Here is a 23786-nt window from a genome sequence, read left to right on the forward strand (position 1 = left end):
AGTAGTAGGTCGAAGTACCAGTGGTAATTGTGTACCTTATATCAAAAACAGTGTTTTTTGAGTTTACACATTAGTTACGTGAAATTTAAATTTGTTTTCAAAATAAACATTTTTTGTTTAAAATAAAGTTATTAATATCGTGAGTTTGTGATTGTGTATACCTCGTAGGTACATGTTCAATTTTTTCGAGTGCCTGTTCAATACTGGTGAATACAATTTTGTACTATAAGACTATTTATAAATTATTATACTATACAATAGTTTATTTTAACTCATTCCTGATTTTCTGATTTAGTCTCATGCAATTATTTATTATTAAAATATTATAAACATTAAAACGATATTGAACTTATAACATTAAAAAAAATAATATAGTAAAAAATATAGTATATAATTTAAATTTCAAATGTTTTTATTTTTAGAAGAGATATATATTTATAGATATATATTTAAATACAAAGTGATTCCAGTAAAATTAATTTTCTCAAAAAGTATTAACGTTTTAAGAAATATTTTTCATTTACACATAATATAATATTAAATATTTTTCCTGAAATATTCAACAACATATTATGCAAAAGTGTAATTTCGTACAAGGTAATTAATTAGTTATAAATAGTTATAATTTATAAGTAAAGACAGATTTATAAGTCTTTAAATTTCGTTACTGACTTACTGAGTCTATGCAGTCTTATGATAATAAAAACTGTTGGCGATTCGTTCAATTCTGAGTTTCAATTCATGAGTTACGGAATATTTAGCTCTTTTAGCATTTTTTTAAATTGTGAGAAAAAAATACTAATTTATTATTAATTTTAAATTACGGGACCTACCTGAAACGGTTTTTTTTGAACTTTTAAAATATTTCTCATCATAAGTTGCTATGCCGTTCACTAAACATTGTGGCTAACCTGCAATTCTGGCGCAGTTGTTTTCATACTGATAAGATCAACATGTATTTTTACTGTTTATCAAATATTCAAATGTTCAAATATTTTGTTATGGACTTTTGCAATTAAGTATTTAATTAAGATTGTGAGATTTTTAAGTTTTTAAACGCAAGTGTATATTATATACCTCACTAATTGATTAAAAAAAGCTGTAAAAAAATTTTAAAATATTGTATATTTAAACATATTTAAGTATTTTAGAATATAAATTGAATATTTTTAAATTTCTTAGAGAATATAGGTAATGAGAATATTTTATGGTTTGGAGTATTAGCTTCATATTTTAGCTGTTTTAACTGTTTTAAGTGAAGTCTTTACTTATAAGAATTTAAAAATATGAATAAGCGGAGAAGTGATCTGACATTTATAGGTACCTTCATACCCCTCCATACCTCAATACTTTAAATACGTACCTATAAGTTAAATTACTAATATTAAAATACTTATAACCATCTATTAAAATCTAACCTAACCATTTATTTAAAATTTGAGTTTTGCATATTGAGAATTAAGAATTTTGAATAGATTAGGAATAGGTAGGAATTCCTTTTCAACGTTTTAATTACAAAGGTGATTTTTACTTTTTGTAGCATTTAAATTAAATATGAAAGGCCAATCAATCGCTAATATCTCAAGAAAATTAGGTGTAGCATCCCTTAAGTCATTGCGTTTATAACAATGTGTCATTTATTTACAAATTAATGAATTGTACTTACAATAAACTACTACGAGTTACTCGGGAAAATAAAATAAAAAGTAGATACCTAACAAAATCACGCGTTCTAGCAACCCCTTTGAAGTGCCATCAAGTAAGAATAATTATGTCTTCAACCTTAGCCTTGTATGTCGCTGCCTCTTCTCCAGTAATAAAATTGTAAATTTTGATTTTTTTCGATTCATATTAGATTAGGCACATAAGTACATTTAGGTACCAAATTTAAAAATTCATGTCAATAATTTGACTAATAAATTTTAAATTTTCGTTGTAATTCCTCTATAATTTTCATCTATAAATCTACACATACCTTTTGGGGTGTTAATAAATACATAGTGTTAGGTGGAACAAATTTATATATAAATATGTACTATTATTTTACGTACATTATTATTTATTATTTATATTTATAGACACAAGTGGTTTTTTTTCATTTTAATATTAGTTATTTCGAATGTTATTTAAACTTTAAAAAAATTGTGTAGAAAATAAATGTTTAGAACATTATTTGATTACATTTCTATATTTGTTCTATATTATATTTAACAAATAATATACCTATTGTTATTGGCTATTTATAGCACTAGGGTTACTGCAACGTCTGCAACAATTAATAAGATTTATGAATTGAGAATTTTTCTGCTTCTGATTTATTTTTCACTCGATTTTTCTTTAATATATTGATTTTTGGCCATTAAACGAGCGTATAATGTACAATGAAAAAACTAATACAGCATGATAAAAATTTTAATTAATTAACAATAAAATATTAATTTTATAACCATATAAACACAATGCCAGATTTCAATATTTTTAAAATTAAAAATACATAATAATAGTATGACGACACTCTTTGCCGATCTTGACCTACATGACAAAATGAGTACATTTTTTACACTCCAATTAATACTTCCAGAATTTTCTGAGATGCAAATTATATAGCACAATCTAATATTAGTTATCCGATAAACATCAGTTATACAAACAAAATATAGTTAGGTACTTCTTGTATTGGTTATGAATTTTATTTTATTTTATCTTTACAATTAAATTTAAAGCGATGTTTTGAAGATTGTGTTACAGTAACGCGTTATTCTGATAAAAATAAAGTAGCTACGCAAGCTTTGGCTACTTTCAATAACTTATTTTTGAACAACTATCTTAACATTTTATCCCATTTTGTACTATAATTTTTGTAAAAGGCATACAAATTGCATTATATAGATATTATGGAGATAACTACTATTGAAACACCCGATGTTTATCAGTAGATAATCGTCATGGTTGACAACATTTTAATACGAATTAAAGGGGGCACACAACATTATTGTTTGAAGTTAAAGAATATTTTTCTGTTTTAAGTAATGAAATCGTATTATATACAACTTTGATCATTAATTAATAAATAATAATTATGAATACCTAATTATTCTGTACCCATACATTTCTAAACCATTACTAAATTGTAATTCAACCCAACCGAAAATGCAGATTAGCACATCTACAGTAGCGATTCAAATCTAAATATTGTAATTATTATTCGCATTATTCGTAATACCTATTATTATGCCATAAAAATATCAAGTAAATATGAAGTATAATATCTCAGTCAACAACTATTGCACAACCTCGTTCAGTAAATATCTGCTTGAATAATTATCTACTAACTACATGTTGTATCATATTGCTATCCAATATTTTCCAGTACCTAGTAGTTAGTACCTACATTTTATAATACCAAACTTATTTTAAGACTTATGATTTTTCAGTATTTGTATAAAAGGATATTATCAGCAAAAAGTGAAATGCTGGTACCTTTAAATTCAGAAGCCATGGTTAATGAATTTTTGAAAAACAAAATTCTCAGTATAGGTACGTATAATACGTATATTGCTGTACAACTCTGTGACTCGTGACTCAAAACGTAAATTATTTTTATCAATAGTCAATTATTTACATTGCTACATGCATCATTTTATTGTATATTTGTATGAAGATGCCCGGATATTATTTCGGCCAGTAATTAAATCTTCTCTAACAATCATTTAATTCTATAGTAACATTTTTAAATAATTTGCATTATTTGTTTTTTTTTTTTATATAACTCGAATCAACTCTAATTAAACATATTACATTTCAAAGTAAAGTATTTTATTGTGAAAAATAATATGTTTAAATAATTTGTTTAGTTTACATGCAATTATACAGTTTGTTTGTTCGAAAAAATATTAGGTATCTATATTCAACAAAACAAGTGTCCTTGCTTGGAGTTTATCGTGCGTAGTATGTGAGTTTTGTCTAGACCTCTATATATACGAATTCATGACCATCAGGTGACTGACTAATAAGTAATAATACATAATATTATACTGTGAAATTAATGCTTAAACTTAGCGGTATTAAAATAGTGATAATAGATGTGTAGTCAATAGTATCTTTCAGGATGTTTGAATGCCCTGAGCAGCGAGCAGGGAACCACTATTATAATATTATAACAGTTTTTGAAATTAAATTATAATGTGGTTCACACTGTAAAAAATAGCTACCTATTTAAGTATGAACGCAATTTATGTAGGTTCTTATATAGAAGATAAAAATCGAACGTTATTTTAATTACAATAATAGTAATTATTAATATTTCCATCAAAATAAATACACCTAGCTACGGGTTAATTGTTCAAATTTTCTCCAATGTCATCATTTATAATTATCATGTACATCATTGCTGTCATCTTAATTTATTACATAGCCGTGACAATTATAATATTATAATTATATATAACAATTTTATGTTTTATATTAAATAACTTACATACGCGTGCGATTAAATATAATAGGTACCAAGATCCTGCAATATATTTTAAGCTATTTAATAGTATTAACTTCCGTAAACAAAAGCTAGTTAGGAACTGACAAATCAATGGTATGTGAGATAATAAATCGATGAAAACATGATATATAATGACGATGAATCAATCAGGCATAAAAATAAATAGGTACATTTGAAACTTCAATTATTACCTATGTTTTTATAACTTATGTTTTTTTTTTTTAATTTAAGATAACTCTTGGCCTTTAGGATAGTACCTAAGTATTAGATATAAATTATACATAATACACTTTTCTTAGCAAGTAATCATACTTGAAATTGTAATTTACCTATTTCATAAGTATTGCTAGGTTTATTGAACATCGGACATTTATAGTAAAGAACGTACGACCTGGTTTAAATTTTATTGTATACAATACAATATGGATTTACTATGGGGTTAAGGTACCTCTAAAAGTAAATTCAATTAAATGTGAGTACGTCGTATACTCGTATTGGCTATAAAAATTAAATTACAAAATATTATATAATATACGTGATAAATAGTAAATACTAGGTAGTAACGATAATTATAGGTACTTACAATACTGTTAAATAAAAATGAATTTATGACTAACCACGCGGTAAACAATTAATAACTACGGACACTATGTTACTCGAAAAAAATATGAAAGGAACAAACAAGCTTAAAGTTGCATAACAGAAATTCCACTAAATACTTATTGACCAAATTTCTGACGAGAATGTGAAAATTACTCTAAATAAATCATTGAAGATAAATGGAAAAATATTTGGAACAACTAAAGAACAAAATAAATTAATCAAAAATAAATGAAATCAAAATGTAACTGAGTAGATTTTAGATGTCAACACTAAAAATGAAAACATAAAGGATAAACAGTAATAAATTGTAGACTTCACATACAGGCCAAACTAGGATCAACCACGGATTCCTGATGGCAACGGAAGAACCGCCTCTGTGCCAATCCAGTACAGGAGATATTATCCTAATAAGGCACATAAATCATAATCATTAATAATAGAAGAATGAAATAAGTACCTAATAAGAATATTATACTCAATATTTGATATTTGATATATTTATACATTTCACAAAGGTACCTACATTGATACCCGTTCGGACTAAAATCACCAACAAATTCCAGATTTAATTAAAATTATTGAACAAAGTAATATAATAAATTAAATTTGAAAAAATCGTTGATACCTATCCATGTACTTATAATGCAAACCATTTATACCCAATTAAATAATATGTGAATAGTATGATTACGTGTAATATGTGTACATTTTTACTTTCTTGATTTTCAATCAAGTAAGTATGGTAAATTAAATTAAAAAAGTCTGAATTTTGGAAAACTTAAAGAATTTCTGTTGTTTTTATTATAGAAGTACGTACCTTACTTTTACCAAAGTCTCTATATTAAAATGAGAAGAATTACAAATTTTGATTTAGTAGGTAACCTATTCATAGAAATATTATAGAAATAGTTCGTACCTATATGGTTCAAATGTTCTAAAATATGTTCTAACGACTAATTACCTATTGATATCAACGAATAAAATATAAATTTCATAATATCCAGAATATAAGTCAAATGGTTTCGACTGTCTTGAGAGTCCAGAGTAACTAGAGTTGTGTAGCTGATCACCAGTTGTACTTATCATTGTCTATATATTATACTCATCACATCAATAGCAGCTATACGTACCGTCGGTACCGATTAGTATTAGAAAAAAGGAATAATTTGTTCTATAGCTGTTTGGTATGACATTGACAATGCTAAATTTTAACAGTAAGCACAACTTTGAATAGACTTAGTTTTGTAGTCTATAAGTTTGGGTTGACGTTAAACTATATATATATATATATTATAGTTATATAAATTATTATAGAATATATTTTATACTGAGTTGTTGTTGTTTCTTATTTCACAAATACCTATACAAACGGCGTATGTTACCGCACTGGATCTATTATTATAGATACTATTTATGTTGTCTAATTATATTGACCCTATAGAATCATACAGGCCCACTTACGAACTTTGGAAATAGTGGGTTGTAACAATGGGAATTATTTTAAATATAATTATATAGGAACATTGATAAGTGATGACACAATGAAAGTGTTAAGCCTTTTATATTTTGTGAGGCTAACTCTGCGTGGGTTACACTTTTCCCACAGTTAACACTTTTGAAAAGTAATTTTACATTCATTGGTTTTTCGTAAAACCAAAACGTATTAGCACACTATGGCTATAGTATTTTGGTTTTATTCGTGATAGTTCAACTTTGTAGATAATTTAAAAATGTAAACAAACATTGAAACGTAGCTACTATACCCTGCTCAAAATAAGCACATATGCGGCCATGAGCAAAACCGGTTTTGTTACGTAAATCTATGTGCTTCTTATTTTGAAGAGGGTATAGTTGGTATTTACTAAGTTAAACCCATTTTGAGAATAAGTCAATAGCTCCGAACAAAAAATTGTTTTTGAATGCAATATATATTTATAAATGATTTTAAACGTCACGACGTTCACATCAATGATTATTGGTATTTTTTAAAGTTTTATCTATAGAGTTCGTTATAAATCAGACCTTAATTGTTTCTAGATCATGTTACTTTGATTCTTAATGTACCCAATTTTAAAATCAATAATAATGAGTGTGAGTTTTTGGAATGTACCTATAATACTTGTTTGTTGTAACTTGAAGTTCTACCATATTGCGACTGAAGTGTTTGGTAGTATAGGTAATATTTTAATCGGACAAAAATAGATTCATAAGTTTTTAAATCCTGAATTCTTTCGAGTCAACAATACGCCACACTCGTATCCTTCGATCTTCTGATTGTGTAATAGTTAGTGTAATCTGCTTATACGCTATTCGCGTACCTAGTTAAAATATCATTATGACACACTTATCGAATGCTTAAGTAGGCTACAGGTTATATGTGAGGAAAAGCCATGTGACAATGGGCTATGCATTTATACGCCCTTACGTCACGAATCACGATCGCATTTGAGAGTAAACACACGTCTTACTCATACAAAACAAAAATCGTGACTGAAAATTACATATTATATACAATTTAAAATATAAATTGTAATGAGTAGATTAATTTACCGTTAAACTATGATTTTACAATTGAACTTATATATTTCGTATGTGGACCATTTAAGCATCCACGTATAAGTAAACAACGAAATTTCTTTATAATATAGTTTTCTGCACAATATGTCTGAACATAAGAAAATAAAAATTAATTCACTGCTCCGTCTAAAATATTTTAAATTTATTTAGATAAAAAATAAAAAAACCTCAGGTATTCGCTCTCCTGTATATAGTAGGTTTCTACTTTTAAATTTTAATGTTTCTTGTCATTAGTAAAGTATAGTATTCTTGTCATTACTGTAATATAAATGTATCAAATTTGAATTCAATGATGAATCATAAGGGACATACAAAAATAATTTTAAGCGAGAACGATGTGCCAGTCTTTATTCAAATAATATTTTATAATTGAACTTTATGTTGAACTAATTTTTGTCAAATAAGTGCATATATTATAATATAATCATTATCATAAAATTATATCATATTATATTATTGTTATTAAAACTTATAAACCAATGCCGACGTAATTTAGTGTGGAGTGAATAGGATCACGGTATCAGTATAATAAAATGAAGTACTTAAGTAGTTTCATTATAATGAAAATTTAATTGTGTAGATATTATATAAAATAATAATATAAGTACGTAATAGCAAAAAGTTTTAAGTCCCTACGATTCACATTTTTTTAGTTACAACAAGATATTAGTTATTTTATCTTAAACAGTCTAGTTACTGTTTAAGTAAAAATCGTCAATCGTGAAATTACAACTTCAAACGCTTATAAAAATAAAATTATGACTAAGTATTTTCGATATTTTTTTATTATTATAAAAACAATTTGTAAAGAATGCCGAAGTATATTTTCAAATTGTATCATACATAAATCGAAAAAACTTTTAATTACATTAAAACATTTTAATCGATTACCTACAAACATATTTGAAGAAGAATAATGAACGAAGACCTAGAGGAAGACCTAGAATTAATTATTTCCATGGCATAGTGGAGAAGATGGGCTGCACATCTTTCTAACTACTAAAGGAAGCAGCAAAGGACAGACATGATTAGATCATGATGACCTATTAATAGTACAAAATCAGCCAAATATATTGCAAAAATTATATCATGTCTAAAAAGTTCAAAATACTAATTTTAATATTCAAAGAAAATTTTAAGTCTATATGGTTATTCATTTTTAAATTTAAAAAAAAACAAAATCAATTTAATCGAAAACTAGTTTTGCGTAAATGTTTTAATTTATTAAGTTTTTGTTTTGACCTTCCCCCCACCAAAAAAAAAATAAAAAAAAGAACCAATTATCATAAATTTGCTACTGAAAATCACACTTAAAGTTGTGTATTGAAGCATATTTTATACTCTCAATACTGCTCCAAAAGGCAATGGCAAAAGAAATCACATAGGTATACCTACATCATTCTAAAAGTTAACCTATATTAAAAATATGTTTCTTTGAATTATATTTAATATAATTTCAATGTATTTAATAAAAATATACTTTCAGCCATTTAAATAATACTAATCTATAGCCTAAACTACTTATTCATTTAAATAATTTCAGATTTTAATTTAAGTAAAGAATTTTTTGACATCAGAATTATATTATTATTATAAAAATATTTGTAATAAAATGAATACGTCATATTTCTTCTAGTTATAAAAGTATTAAATCATATAATATGTAACCAATGGCAACCATTTAGATTTTAGATAAACAAAGAAAAAAATGTATTTTTTCGTAAGCTGATAAAAATCATGTTAGCTATCTAGGTATAGGAGTTGAAAACATAAGCTATAAACATTAAATAACCTCTAAGTCTCTAGGAAACTATTGAGATAACTTACATTGTAAACGATCCAGTAGATTTTGAGTCTATTAATTTCGGATGAACTTACTTCACATCTTTAGCTGTATAACCAGTCTTCATTAGAGAAAAAATATAAAATATACCGTTATATAGGTAATAGGTAGTTCAGTTTACGGGCGAATCGGCGTCGGCGTATGTCACTTGTGATCTATAATTCGACCGAGTTGGATAATTCGCCAGTGGTGGATTGGATATAGCACTTGGTAAAAATCAGCTCAAAGTACTTTCTAAACTTTTCTAATATCTCCAAGAACGATTTAATATTTCTACAAAATCTATTAAGCGTAGGTTTTGAGTACCTACATATAAAAGCTACAAATATACATTCAACTCTCATATTTGTTTTAAGATATAATTTCTTTAATCGAAACCATAAAAACGACGATTTGTTGCATGCTTTTACCTCACCTTACCTCACCTAACCTGAATGTTCATTTAGTTGGTACTTTTGAGTGGTAAAATTTCCAGGAGTTTTCAAAAGCGTCTAGAAACACCAAAAATTCACATTAAAAAGTGCCATTTTTTATACTAAAAAATTAAAAGTGGGTAAGTGGATGTCACTCTGCTGTACAGTAGGTTACAAGTGGGTCAATATATAATGGATTGTATTAATTTTGAATTCAATGATATAATATCATTGTATACGAAAAACTATTCTGAGCGGAGACGGTTTGTCAGTCTGGGTATTTTATATTGTTATAATTTATTATAGCCTGTAAGTTAAATTAATATTTTTAAATTTGTGACAATTTTTATTCGTATCTATCGTTATAATATATAGTGATAAATAAAGCGTTAGAAATTGAAATCCTGGTTTTAGCGATTTTTCGTAATTTGTCAGTGGTTTTATCCCGTGGCATTAAAAAACTATTGAGAAAATCGAAAAATGCCCTTTCTAAAGTACCATCTTGATCCAATTTTCTAAAAGATATTAGATAAAATACTATATGTATTAAAATCGAAGCACTCCTTTTGATATAAATTTTATATACATGATATAAGAAAAAATAAAATAAACACCATTGTGAAACCACTATAGCTTCATCACTCCGCTCAGAATCTAAAATATATATCAAAAAACTGTATGGAACACATAACGATTTTTGAAAATTCGCGAAAATATAATCAAGATATAATCAGATCTGAGTGTTTATTTTTCTTTAATTGTGTTTGGGGCTTGTCAAAGAATAGTGAGTATGTTAAGGTCATTGCGTAGTGTGAGGTTACTTACGAACCAGGGGGCAAATATTCGGTTATTGTTCTAAGTGATATTGATCGGAATAACTGCAAGGTTATTATTTTACAGATAACTAAACTACACCCCGGATTTCGATTCCGTAAGTAGTCAATGAGAGGAGAGCCAGGAGGGATTATCATGAATTTGATTTCGAATTACCTACCATTATAATTTAAGTACAATGAATCAATTATGAAATTCATGGTTATAGATATAGGTAATAGTAAGCATAAAAAAATTATTGGGGAGGGGTTATAAATTATAATTCATAATTAATAAAAATCACAAATAAAAAATTATAATACAATCAGGTTCTTTTCATCAACCATCGACCACTCTTTACACCAAGTAACATTAATGTTTTTGTAGATATTTTGTATATAGGTCATTAAAAAATGTATTTAATATTATATTTATTTATTTATTTAATTATTGTATATTTCATATGCAATATTAGGGAGGGGATGGCTGAACTCACAAACCCAATACGCAACTATGCGCGACTGGTTATTGATTAACTAAAATTCTGAAATCTTCTTAAATGAAGCTTGAAGAGATTGCTAAACTGCTAACATTTAAAAACAGTACCTAGGTGATACCAAAGTGAGTTTTATATTAGTATAGTGTCTTAAGGTCAGTCAAAAATAATTATTGGATTATTAGCTCTTCCCTTGCCCCTGATAACTAGAAAGTAATTATTGCATTACATATTTGTTTTTTTTTTTATAGAATATAACATACAAATCAACAACTAAACACTCTAACTAATGAACATAATTTTCTTTGATTTCGAAAATAATAATATGCAAAATATTATTTTACCAAGACATTCAATAATATTAAAATATATTATAATAAATGGTCGACATGGGTAGTTTAAAATATATAATATACCCAAACAGTATCTCACTATAGTATTGTTTGTATTATAGTATTAAAGACAATTTAAATTTCTGAATATAATTTTACAAATGTATCGATAATTAAAATTCAACGGTATAATATTTTTGAGAAGATCTGATTGACAAGTTTAATAAAAAATATTCGATGACATTTCGAAACGAGGTGTTATCACCATCACCATCACCACCACCACCACAACCACCACAACCACCCAGTGATTTCCTCCTGGGTACGATACTAAACCGCGAATATCGAATAATACTGTTGGAAACAAAACATTTCCAGACCATCATTTAAATACTATAATCCATTTCCATCTATCTACTTAATAATATTGACATTAATGACACTGTTCAAGGTTATTATTATATGACACTGTATTTCATAAAATAAAACAAATAACATTCTAATACAATTATACGTCATGTTCTACATTTTTGTAAAAAGCGAATTTTTTAATTTTCAAATACTAAATAATTCGATTAAATATTTGTTTTTCTTTACTGTAATACGTGATTTAAATAAATAGCAAAAATATTTGTTTGTTATTTATATACTGTGGCGTAGTTTAAACAATATAATATATTTGTACAGATTTTTAAAATATTAAATACAAGTAGGCAGTAGGATATGTATATATGTCATTTGAGTATTTTGCTTTAGAAGTGTTCCTAATATTACGAGAAAAATTTTAGATTGAGGCATTATTGTATTATTCTATCGTACTCGTTTTTTTATGAACACTAAATAAAGGTAGGGTTCTCAAATTCCTAAGGGATACAGAACTTCATAAAGAAATTTAATATAATATATTATAAGTATAATGTACCTACCATATTTAATGTAACTTTTCTATTATTAATATAAATACTATGTAATATTTTTTTGTACCCAATGGCCCATAGTTGCTGAGGCATTTGTCACAATAAAAAAAAAAAATTATTAATTATAATGTATTTGATAACTTATTAATAACTCTAATTTAAGCCCACAACCAACAATGTTAATCTTACAAAGACCATAAAGTATACATTGCTCCTAACCGTAAGTTGGACGAAGATAATATTAGAATTTCTGTTTGTGTATGAATATGTACGAAATATTTACCTACAATAATATTACAATATATTAGTAGTGTTTTAATAAGTTTCATTTGCAAAAATATCAAAAACTAGTTTATTTTTGTTGGCATAAACAAATATTTACAAGGTTTGTATAGAAGCATCCATAAAGTATCCGCTCTTCGCTAAATAATCGTTTCATAGTTATTTAAATAATAATATGGACAGGTAATAGAAATAACTAATATACAACGGTAAGCGAATTTACGAATTAAACTAAATTAAATTGTATTTGTATGTAATTTAAGGACTGAGATAATATAAAAAAATGGGTTTATGCGTGGTCCTCATCATATAAATATTGACGAACACTGAACATTGTTAATAATAATAATTCGAAAAACTTGTGTTTAATTCTTCTGCAAGTGGTTACCAAGTACCTATCTATGGTATAATTTACACATACTTAAAGAAAACGTTTGACATAGTGAATTGTATTAATGAGAGTCCAGATGAGTTGTAGGTTTGGAAAGCCTAATAAAGATAATAAATTCTACTCTAATTTAAATAATGATAGGCAGTTTGTACAAATGATTGGTATTAAGTCGGAGATCTCCGATGTACCAGCTGAGGTCACTCGGGGAGGAAATCTATCTCCGATGTTATTCACAATATTTGTTAACAGTGTCAAAATTCTATGCATACCTAACTGTCAGTTTTGTTACACTGATGATTTGAAATCGTTAATGGCAATTGTTCTGGAAATAATATGTTTATTTCAGTGGTTTAAACTATTTAGTTGCTTGGACTGATAATATTGGTTTGGACTCAAATGTCATCGAGTATCACTCTACATGTCCTACAGAAGCGGTGTTCCTCTAGAGTTTACTTAGTAGTTAATCATTATGTGGTAGGTACTGATCTTGTTTATTATCTTGGAGTTTGGCAGCTCGATCGTAATTTGAACATTCACGTTCATATTGAAGCATCTAGCAGTACGGAAAATTCTCGGATTTTAAAAACGAATTTACAATAGTTTTAAATTATTAACTTCTTTAACATATTATTATATTTTATATGCTATACCTTGTTAGGCCAGTAGTGGATCCAGGGGAGGGCAAAGGGGGCATTTGCCCTCCCCCCTCAATCGCTGTAGTTTTTCTTTGTTTTACACTGTGTTTAGCCAATTTTGTAGCCAATTTTGGACCTTTTGTACTTTTGCCCCTCCAAAAATTAAGCCCTGGATCCGCCACTGTGTAGGCGCTAATTTTAGAGTTTGTTGTTGATATCTGGGACCTACATAATATACAGAAAACGATAGGAAACAGATTCAAAAAGGCCTAAATAGTTTACTGCCTTTATTAATTCAGTTACCTACTGGAATTAAAATATCTGGGTCCAAGAGACATTCGCTAAATAATTTGTTAGATAACTGGTACTTTTAGATACAATGAAACAAACGAAATGTCTAAAAAAACATAATATCTTATAACAATGTGTAAAAATGTTTGTTTGTCTATATTATCCATAATGTACCTAAATGTTTCATTATGTTCGTTTCGTTGAAATAATCCAAATTCATATAATTGAACTGGTAAAATTATCCGTCGAAATATTATTAAAAACACATCATATTATTTCCTGTAAATAATAAATTGATGGATCAAAGAATTAACGTTATTCGTACATTTTTTTTACCTATTCCTATTCAAATGATAGAAACTAAATAGTTGTTATAAAATAATTTATTGTAAATAGCTAAATATTATGTTCATCAGTATGTAATTTATTAACCATGTTATATTGTTATCGATGCAATCTACAAGAAAACAATATCAATATTCTCTAATAGATGAAGGATTTAAAAGAAAACATTTAATTATGTTAGGTACAGAAAGTTTATAAAAATACAGATTAATGATTAAACTCCAACCTCCAAAAGTGTCGTTGTACAAAAGTTGAAAAGTTTAACTTACTATTTAGTATTTGGGAAATGAAATGATTTAAGTCTGATCCATTAGTAACTCATGTAATATTGCATTATGAGTCTATGTATATAATTCTGATAAATTGATAATATTAAACAATATATAATATAAACATTAACGATGAAAAACATGAGATTATAAATAATTCAGTTAACTGCAGTTGACACAGATCTCGTAATTTTTTATTTATATTCATTACCTAACCTCTTTCCTTTGGGCTTCAATCATACATAATATGCAATTATCGAATTTATGTAGGTAGGTCGTAGGTATACACGAAACACGAATGATAATTTATACTCTATTTATATATAATTCACTTAGACTGAACTAATATTACAACTTACAATGTAGGTATGCAACGTAGAAGAATTTATAAAATATTTAGGTATTTACACAGTATATTATATTAACTAATAGTAGAAATGCGTAATATAATATGATTTTGTTACCACAAAGGGCAGAAGTGCAGAACAAATAATAATTCCCTCCTATAAAATGTATAATTATTGTTGAAAGTATAAATTATATAAGTAAGCCAAATATTTAAAATGAACATGTTGAAAATAGTTTAAAATTTAACAATAATAATATTATTGATATTTAAAGGTACTTAGTACTTACATGATAATATTATTATTTTAATTTTCCAAAAAATCAATTGGAATTAATTGTTATTGATTTAGATTGTACCTATATTATTTTATGATAGTAGGAATTGTAGTAATAAGAATAATATAACTATTTATAATTTATGTAACTATGTAAATATTTAAAATAATTTTAATAATTTACCTATCTAATAACTAATTTTTATTTTTTAGTTATTTCATTATGTTACAAAAAAAACATACTATGGATTTTTAATATTTTTCAAATATAATTTTAACAATATATTAGCCTTGTATTAAATTTTCAAGTTTTTTACCCAACTAATACAATTTTATTGACATTCATAGAAATAAAAACTAAAAAAATTTGATGAAATGTCCGTAAATCAAAATTCTTTCGTGTATAGAAAATCATAACAAATATATTAATGTTTTAACTAACGACATTTTAAATTGAGGTAACAATTTTAAAATACACTTGGTTGCCCCCTCCACCCTGAATCCTGATGAAATTTCTAGCTACACTCTTGATGGCATCGTCATGAGATCTTATCAACTAATCGTCCATTTTATATACCTACAGAAATAACTGACAAATAAAATACTTTTGTTTCATTTATAAGTTTTTTTTATATATAATTTATTGTCTCTTGCGCTACATGTATAATAATATAGGTAACATTTTTGAGATTTCATAAAATTACAAAAAATAAACTACATGACTTGTATTATAATTAATGATTTCACAATCAACATTTTTTTGAAAACCAGATTTACAAATCAGGTTTTTTATTTTAAGTATTAAAAAATTTAATTAAAAAATATTATACTATACGAGTAACATAAGCGACTGTAAATTATATAGGTATAAGAAAAAAAACCAAAACCTATAGATTAGAACAAAATAAGTTATTTCAATTTTTAATTCTTTCTGTTACACCCTGTCACCCTGGATAAAACAATTCTTATGTGCTATAAATTATAATAGCTTAAGAGGATGTCAGCGCACTATTTGTTTTCTCTCTCCGACCCACGCGCAACATAGACAAAACGCATTTACGCAGAATCGTTTTTTCTATGTTTTAAAGTAATCTTAGAGTAAAATCACCCATTAATAAAAAAAAAAAATATTTTTGAGGGAATGACATATCGATTTTAGATTTTATTGTTATTTGACTTTGTATTCGACTTTAAAAATAAACAAAAAAATGTTGTACATTTAAATGATGTTTAAATTGTTTTGAAACAATATTTAGAAAAATCGATATGTCATTCCCTAAAAAATATTATTCTATATCTTTTTTATAATGGGTGATTTTACTCTAAGATTACTTTAAAACATAGAAAAAGCGATTCTGCGTAAATGCGTTTATGTTGCGCGTGGGTCGGAGAGAGAAAACAAATAGTGCGCTGACATCCTCTTAAACATATTATCCCGAATTCGACAACAAGCTCGATACGTTTTTAGTTTATTTATACTAATAACTTGTTATAAAGTAATTGTACGAAAACACTGTATAAATATAATACAATATAACCAGGTTATGGAGATTATCAATCAGCGCAATTCACTTTGAACTATTTCTATGGTTTAGTTTTAATGGATAGGAATAATTCATTAACGTAAGAACAAAATTTAAATTTAACTCATTCAATAATTCACAAAAATGAATTTTTATTACCTACTTTTCAATATTGTTAATTATGAAAACAAATAAATACGTAATACATAAGTAGGTATTACTAATTTTGTTTCCTTATATAATATGCCAAAAAATTATAATTGGTGATTTTTTATGACCTCCAAACAAATTATCTATATTATTCTAATACGTACCTATGCGGTATGTACTAATATAACATAATAATATTATAGTGCATACAAATATAGCAAACATTCATAATATTATTAATATTATAAATATTTGCTAAATTGTTTTGCTAATTATAACATTCGTATAACGTACACACTTATCTATTATAATTTATGAATTATAAATGAAATTAATATACTGTTTTTATGTCTTTGCATATTGTTAAATTTAGTTTTTAATTCTTTCCAAATGTGTGGTATGTCGTACGTATAATATAATTTGTATTCATGATATTACCCTTCTAAATAGCAAATTTGTATTGATATATTATTCAAGCCATAAGCAAAATAACTATGCATTTATTTTGCATAATTTGTCTTATTTTCATACATTTCTTTAAAAGGATGTAGGTTTCCTCGAAATAATTCTTCAATTTTAAATAGAGGCTCATAACTAATTTTTAACTATGTATTTTGTTATTTTCCCAAACGTTGTAAGGAAATATTGTAACAAATGAATCAGCAAATAAAGCTCTGCACGGTCCGTTTTTTTAAAGACCGGACTAAATACCGGAATAAATATAACGCTAAAAAAAATCATAAAACTCCATCATCTACAAAATTTTCAAATTTATAAATATTTGGTATATTTTTATTCACATTTAGATATACACGAAAAAAAAATTGTGATTTATGGCCTTATAAATTATTAAATTTCAAACATCATAATATATTTTATACTGTGGCCAGTATACCATGGTGTTAAGTTTAAGAATACTTTTGAAAAGGACTTTAAAGTTGAAACCTAACCGAAGTTAGGTTAGGTTAGGTTAGGTTACCTAACCGAAATCGAAAAAAATCAATACCAGAAATCAAAACAAAATATTAAAATCGGTAAAAATAAATACCAAAACCCGAAATAGGAAAAAATATTTTCAGTTTCAAACCCTGCTTTTAAAGTTATATAACTGTTATATAGTCTGAATAGGGTAATAATTTAACATTCAACACCCATCTAGAAACGAAAAAACTGTTTGAAAATATTTTTTCAAGAAATTTGATGTATACAAATCGAATTTCGAACGAGCAGTTAAATAGTTATATCTTATAAGTAACTATTTAAAGTTGATAAGAGTGTTGAAAAGGGCACAGGATACCCCGGGCCCGCGAAATGGTTAACCACTTTAGGTACCTTACGTCCTTACCTACTACATTAGTTAATAAATACCTACTTATAAATTATAACTAGGTAATTAACTGTTCGTTTGAAATAATTGTATTCTTATATATATCAAAATGCTTAGAAAAATATTTCAAAATATGAAATTTAAACTATAGGTATATATTTTATCATTGAAAAAAAGTAAATACTTTAAATATTATGATGACGGTGAAAATGGTAAAAAAAAATTTTTTAAAAAAACTTTAGCTGATGGAGTAAAAATAAATCATTTCCAAATCTAATATTTTTGGGGATAATGAGTCTTAACTAGGTGCCTACTTAAGGAACCACCCTGTGCAAGTTACATAATGTCAATATGTCAACACAACTCAAAGGGAATAAAATATCCCTATGCATCTCGACTTTGTGCCCGATTATCGGGTCAATATTGTGTTGGGTTTATTTATTAACCTATATTAGGTATAGATAAAGTTAAGTTTAACGAGCTTGTTTTGGGCGGCGTCTTTTGGCCATATCATTAATTTTACTTTTACCGCCTGTAACGTACCTTATAATAAAACTATGTGGTGGGAAATTAAAAATTATTAACCGTATAAAACAAGCTACAAAAGTATTAAGTAGGTATCTAGGTATATAATATAAGTTATAATGTACGAAATCGCTAAAAAAAATATATATTTTACTGGTTTATTTAATCACATGGTTTTGAAAACAAACTATTACGAAATTCGTATAAAAAAAACCAATAACCACCATTGGATTCGTGTATAATGTTGTAGGTGTTTACGGAATTACTGATCTTTGGTTTATGCGAATGACCATCTGCGAACAGATACCCAATGTTGAAGCCGGTCATCGTCTGTCTGCTGTTTGCAGCATATATCAGTCAACTGGATGGTACAGCCACAGAATATCCACCACTTTTCGAAGACTTGATTAATTATCTATTAGATGGCGTAAATTATGAGAAACGTCAGGCGCGAGTCGAACGGTACGAGTTGACCGAATATGATTTTATCATAGTCGGCGCAGGTTCTGCCGGTGCAGTACTGGCCAATCGTCTGTCGGAAGTAAGCGAACATGTCACATGATAATATTAATCACCTCTTACATTTTAAATATTGACTAGCCATCTAGGTACAGTATTACATTACCTTACTATCGAATGCTTCAATAGCATGTATAGGGTTGTAGAGAGAGTGGGTAAGGGTTCAACCCCCCCATAAAAAAAATTTAAATAAATCCTATATACACTATTGGAATAATTTTAGAAATGATTTGTTAACTGTCGACCTGTAATTGTTCCTTGGCAGAAAGTTCATATTAAATAAAAATAAACTTAAAATCTAAGTAGGTCAACTAAAAATTAAGTTTGTAGTAAAATATAAAGGTGCTTCAGACGAATGACGTTAAATTCGAACAGCCCACGTAAGTTGATCAAATAGAATGTTAGCTCGTTAGTAATGACCTAATCGTGGTCATCGGCACTCACATTCATCGAATTTTGAATCATCGGAAATCACAATAGATGCTCAGGCAGTCAGGCTAGATTACAATGACGTACGAATATATTATTATTGAATAACTTAACATAATAATATTGTACTGCTATGATGGCGCTTCAGACGAGAGTTTGGTGTTTGCGTCTCAACAAATAATAATGCGAATCAACAGCTGAAACAATGGTACGCCTACTTGTTTTAGGTGCACGCGTGGAATGTACTGTTAATCGAAGCCGGTGAAGAAGAACATTTCGTGATGGACGTCCCTCTGCTAGCCAACATGTTACAGTTCACCGATGCTAATTGGAAATACAAAACAATGCCCTCCGATAGTTATTGTATAGGTAATAACATTATAATATATTAATAGCGGTGTATAGATAAAGAGTAGGTATACCTTTAACAGTGTTTAGTTAGTATCTACAACCTACCACAAACTAAGATATTATATACATATTACATTAATTATGTTAAGAAAATCCTACGCCTACAGTACATTTTATGAATTTATCAAATTGTCAACTTATATGGTACACACTCATCATAATCAAAGACAGTATTATATTATACACAATCATTTAATATAAGGTACCAATACATTTTTTTTATAAAAATGCACAAAACTGTCACAAATCTATAAATAAATCATGAACTGAGATAACACGATCCTTGGATAAATCATTGATATACCTAATAAAATGAGTGGTATGCGTTTGGACGAGTTATTTAAAACATTGTAATTTGTAATGTGTTTGGGTGAGTTGTTTTTCAAGTGGTTAGATCCACTATAAACGTCATTTTCAATCAAAATGCTTCGTTTATACAGTTTAGCAATACATTTTTTTTTCAACTTTAATATCCATATTTGTTAGGTATATGTAACAATTAATAACAGTAACACTAACACTATAACAAATTCACGTTTTTAATTCTGGAGCAAAACATCTTATGATATTTTTGCCATTCGTAATTATTAAGTTAAGGTTAATATCATATAGGTAATATAATATATTTTATCTTAGTCTTAATCTTTAAAATGTTATCTTTTATATTATTATATATTGTATCATACTCGCTCATACACAGTATAAGGAATTCGCCCTAATACATTGTTTTTATGGAAGTATTTCGACCATGATGCATGACGCTGAATAAAATAACTGACGTTAAATTTGCCTATACAAAACCCCTAAAAATACAACTAATGTTAATAAAATGTAACCTTTACAAGTATAAAAACAACGAAAAACCGTTTATATGAAGAGACCAGAATTAATAATTATGATTCTCAGTAATACTATTGAGTATATATAGAAAATATACTCAATGGTAATACTTAATTCTTAATTAACTCCTTATTTTACATACACATGTAAATGTTTACTTTTTTCTATCATATACCTACAATTAATACCAAATCATTTTCAGAATTGTTTTATTTAACTTATTATGATAATAAAAAAAACGGTCAAGTAGTATTATTCCGAATAAATATAATATATTAGTAGCTGTCTTACAACTGATGGTTTTTTTTAACTACAATTTTAATAACAATTTCTAGTAATTGTAAATTAAAATAAATACAATTTATGAAAATAATTATTATTTACTATTACAATGAAATATTTTTTAAACTCCATAACTTTATTTGTAGGATAAAGTTGTTGATATATAAATTATCAGTATAAATTTGGAAAAACTTTATAAAAAATATGTTTTATTTAACTTGATAATAAATTCAAAATTATACTAAGCTAGTGCTGTGTTAATTTAATGGGAAGGGTGAAATTGCTTTACAATGGTATAATTTGTTAAAAACTGTTTTGTTTATACTTAAATGTCAAAAAAAAAAATTATAAATATATAAATAAAATTTATTTTATAGAGGAAATTGGTAACAATTCACAGCCCCGTGCAACACATTTTAATCAACACGGCACTTAGCTGAGCAAAAAACATAAGTTAGAATTATTCAATAGGAATGTCTATCAATAATGTCTAACTTCAATGTTAATACAAATATACATACACATATTAAAAATATATAATAAACACATTTATAGATAATTTAATTACATTTGTTGAAAGTTGAAAAAGTAAAAGGATAATAATTAAGAGCTAGAGAATAATAATAAATATAGTAAAATGTTAAATATACCCGATCAAGCAAAATTAAAATAAAATAAATATAATGGGTAACATACAATGACTAAATATTTTACTATTATGGCTACCCATAAAATGGCAAAAATAATAACGAATATTTCAAACCAAGATAATGGAATTAGAAGCTTATATAAGTTTTTGATCATGTTACAATAAACTTAAAATATAAAAAAATTTAATAGAAATTGTAAAAACAATTCTATGTAAAAATTCTATTTGACCCCAGACATTTTTGATAAGACTTTAGTTAAATCAACGCCAGTTAAAGCTTGAACAGCTGGAGGTAATTGTCCAACTAATCTGTTAACTTCTGCCGTTACATTACTATTTCCACTTAATAATACAATTTCTTCAGTTTTAGACAAAGGTGCGACTATTTCAGCAGCAATTTTTGGTAATGCATCCATAATTAAAGACATAACGGCTGCTTCTTCATATTGTTTAAATACATTTGCCTTCAACATCATACCTTGAGCCTCGGCTCTACCAACGGCTTCGATTGCTGATGCTTCAGCAAGCCCAATTTTCTTAATCCGTTCACCTTCAGCTGTTGCGACTTCAACTGTTTGAGTTCTAAAACAAATTATTAATATTAAATATGAGACATTGTATTTTTTTCAAATTAAAAATTAATATTATTTTACCTTTTTCCCTCAGCAATTGCTTGAACACGATAACTTTCAGCTTCAGCAGGCAGCCTAACAGTAGAATTCAGTTCTCGTTCTCTACGTTCAACTTCCTGTACTTCAATTTCAATTTGTTTCTTTCGTTCAACTACTTCAATTTGTATTTCTTCATTTCTGATTTTTTGCCTTATTTTGGCTGCTTGTAATTCATATGCTAACTGTGCCTCAGCTTTTGCAGTGTTAACTTCCATATCATACATAGCTTTTTGAAGCTTAAACATTCTTGAGTTATCTTCAATTTTTGTGTCTGTTCCGTATTTTACATCCATTGCCAACTTTTCACATTCAGCTTCTCTAATACCTGCATCACGGTTGGCAAGTGCAACTCCAATATCTGCATCTCTCTTCACTGCTGCAGTTTGTGATTTTCCAAGTGAAGTTAAATATTGAACATCATCAAAAACATCTTTTATTGTGAATGATAATATCTCAATCCCCATACGACCAACATCAGGCGCAGCTACTTCTCTTACAAGAGATGCAAATTGATCTCTATCTTTATACACTTCTTCGACTGTTAAAGTACCCAATATAGCTCTTAAATGACCTTCTAGAGTTTGAAGCACAGTTAACTTAATGTCATTGGTAGTTCGACCAAGGAATTGTTCAGATGCTGTTTGTAAAAGTTCGTCAGCTTTCATTATTTTACACTGAGCTACTCCTGTTACAGTTAACGGAACTCCATGAACGGTTTCAACAGTATCACACATAGGATTTAAAGTCATAACCTAAAAGATATATATATATACATAAATATAACATTTAAATAAATAAATATAATTTACACGATTATAAGTTATAACCTATTATTATAATTACCTCAAGAGATAGATATTGAACATCTGTAATAAGCCACCAAGCCCATGCCCAACCACCAACAACTGTTGTTCTTTTGGTTGATCCACAAAACCCACCTAAAAATAAAATGTAATGTTATAGGTCATGTAAACAGGCAGTGCAATTTTCCAAGAGGTAAAGTAATGGGAGGTTCAAGCGTACTTAACTATATGATATATACCCGGGGTCACAAAAAAGATTATGATGGATGGGCTGAAGCAGGAAATGTTGGTAAGATTAAAAATTATACATAAAATATTTTATAAATAAAACT

The 23786-nt window shown here is 27.1% G+C and overlaps 2 protein-coding genes across 5 annotated transcripts in view; one reads left to right on the forward strand and one right to left on the reverse strand.

Moving 5' to 3' along the window:
- Positions 1–23786, forward strand: part of LOC132940396 (glucose dehydrogenase [FAD, quinone]-like) — a 25553-nt gene continuing 1767 nt past the window's right edge. Inside the window, exons 1-4 of one of the 4 annotated variants that reach the window (XM_061007984.1) lie at positions 1–206; positions 19101–19391; positions 20026–20167; positions 23615–23743. In XM_061007984.1, coding sequence (XP_060863967.1) covers positions 19161–19391; positions 20026–20167; positions 23615–23743 — 502 coding nt within the window. In that variant the 5' untranslated portion in view covers positions 1–206; positions 19101–19160. Of the gene's footprint in view, positions 207–542; positions 598–3456; positions 3538–19100; positions 19392–20025; positions 20168–23614; positions 23744–23786 lie in introns of those variants that run through there. The other 3 variants (XM_061007985.1, XM_061007986.1, XM_061007987.1) reach the window with 3 other exon arrangements.
- Positions 22100–23786, reverse strand: part of LOC132940398 (flotillin-2) — a 15129-nt gene continuing 13442 nt past the window's right edge. Inside the window, exons 2-4 of the mRNA XM_061007989.1 lie at positions 23495–23589; positions 22634–23403; positions 22100–22562 (exon numbers count right to left, since the gene is read on the reverse strand). Of these exons, the coding sequence (XP_060863972.1) occupies positions 22202–22562; positions 22634–23403; positions 23495–23589 (1226 nt within the window). The 3' untranslated portion in view covers positions 22100–22201. The remainder of the gene's footprint in view (positions 22563–22633; positions 23404–23494; positions 23590–23786) is intronic.

Source organism: Metopolophium dirhodum, chromosome 3 (genome assembly GCF_019925205.1).
Source record: "Metopolophium dirhodum isolate CAU chromosome 3, ASM1992520v1, whole genome shotgun sequence".
NCBI classification, from domain to species: Eukaryota; Metazoa; Arthropoda; class Insecta; order Hemiptera; family Aphididae; genus Metopolophium; species Metopolophium dirhodum.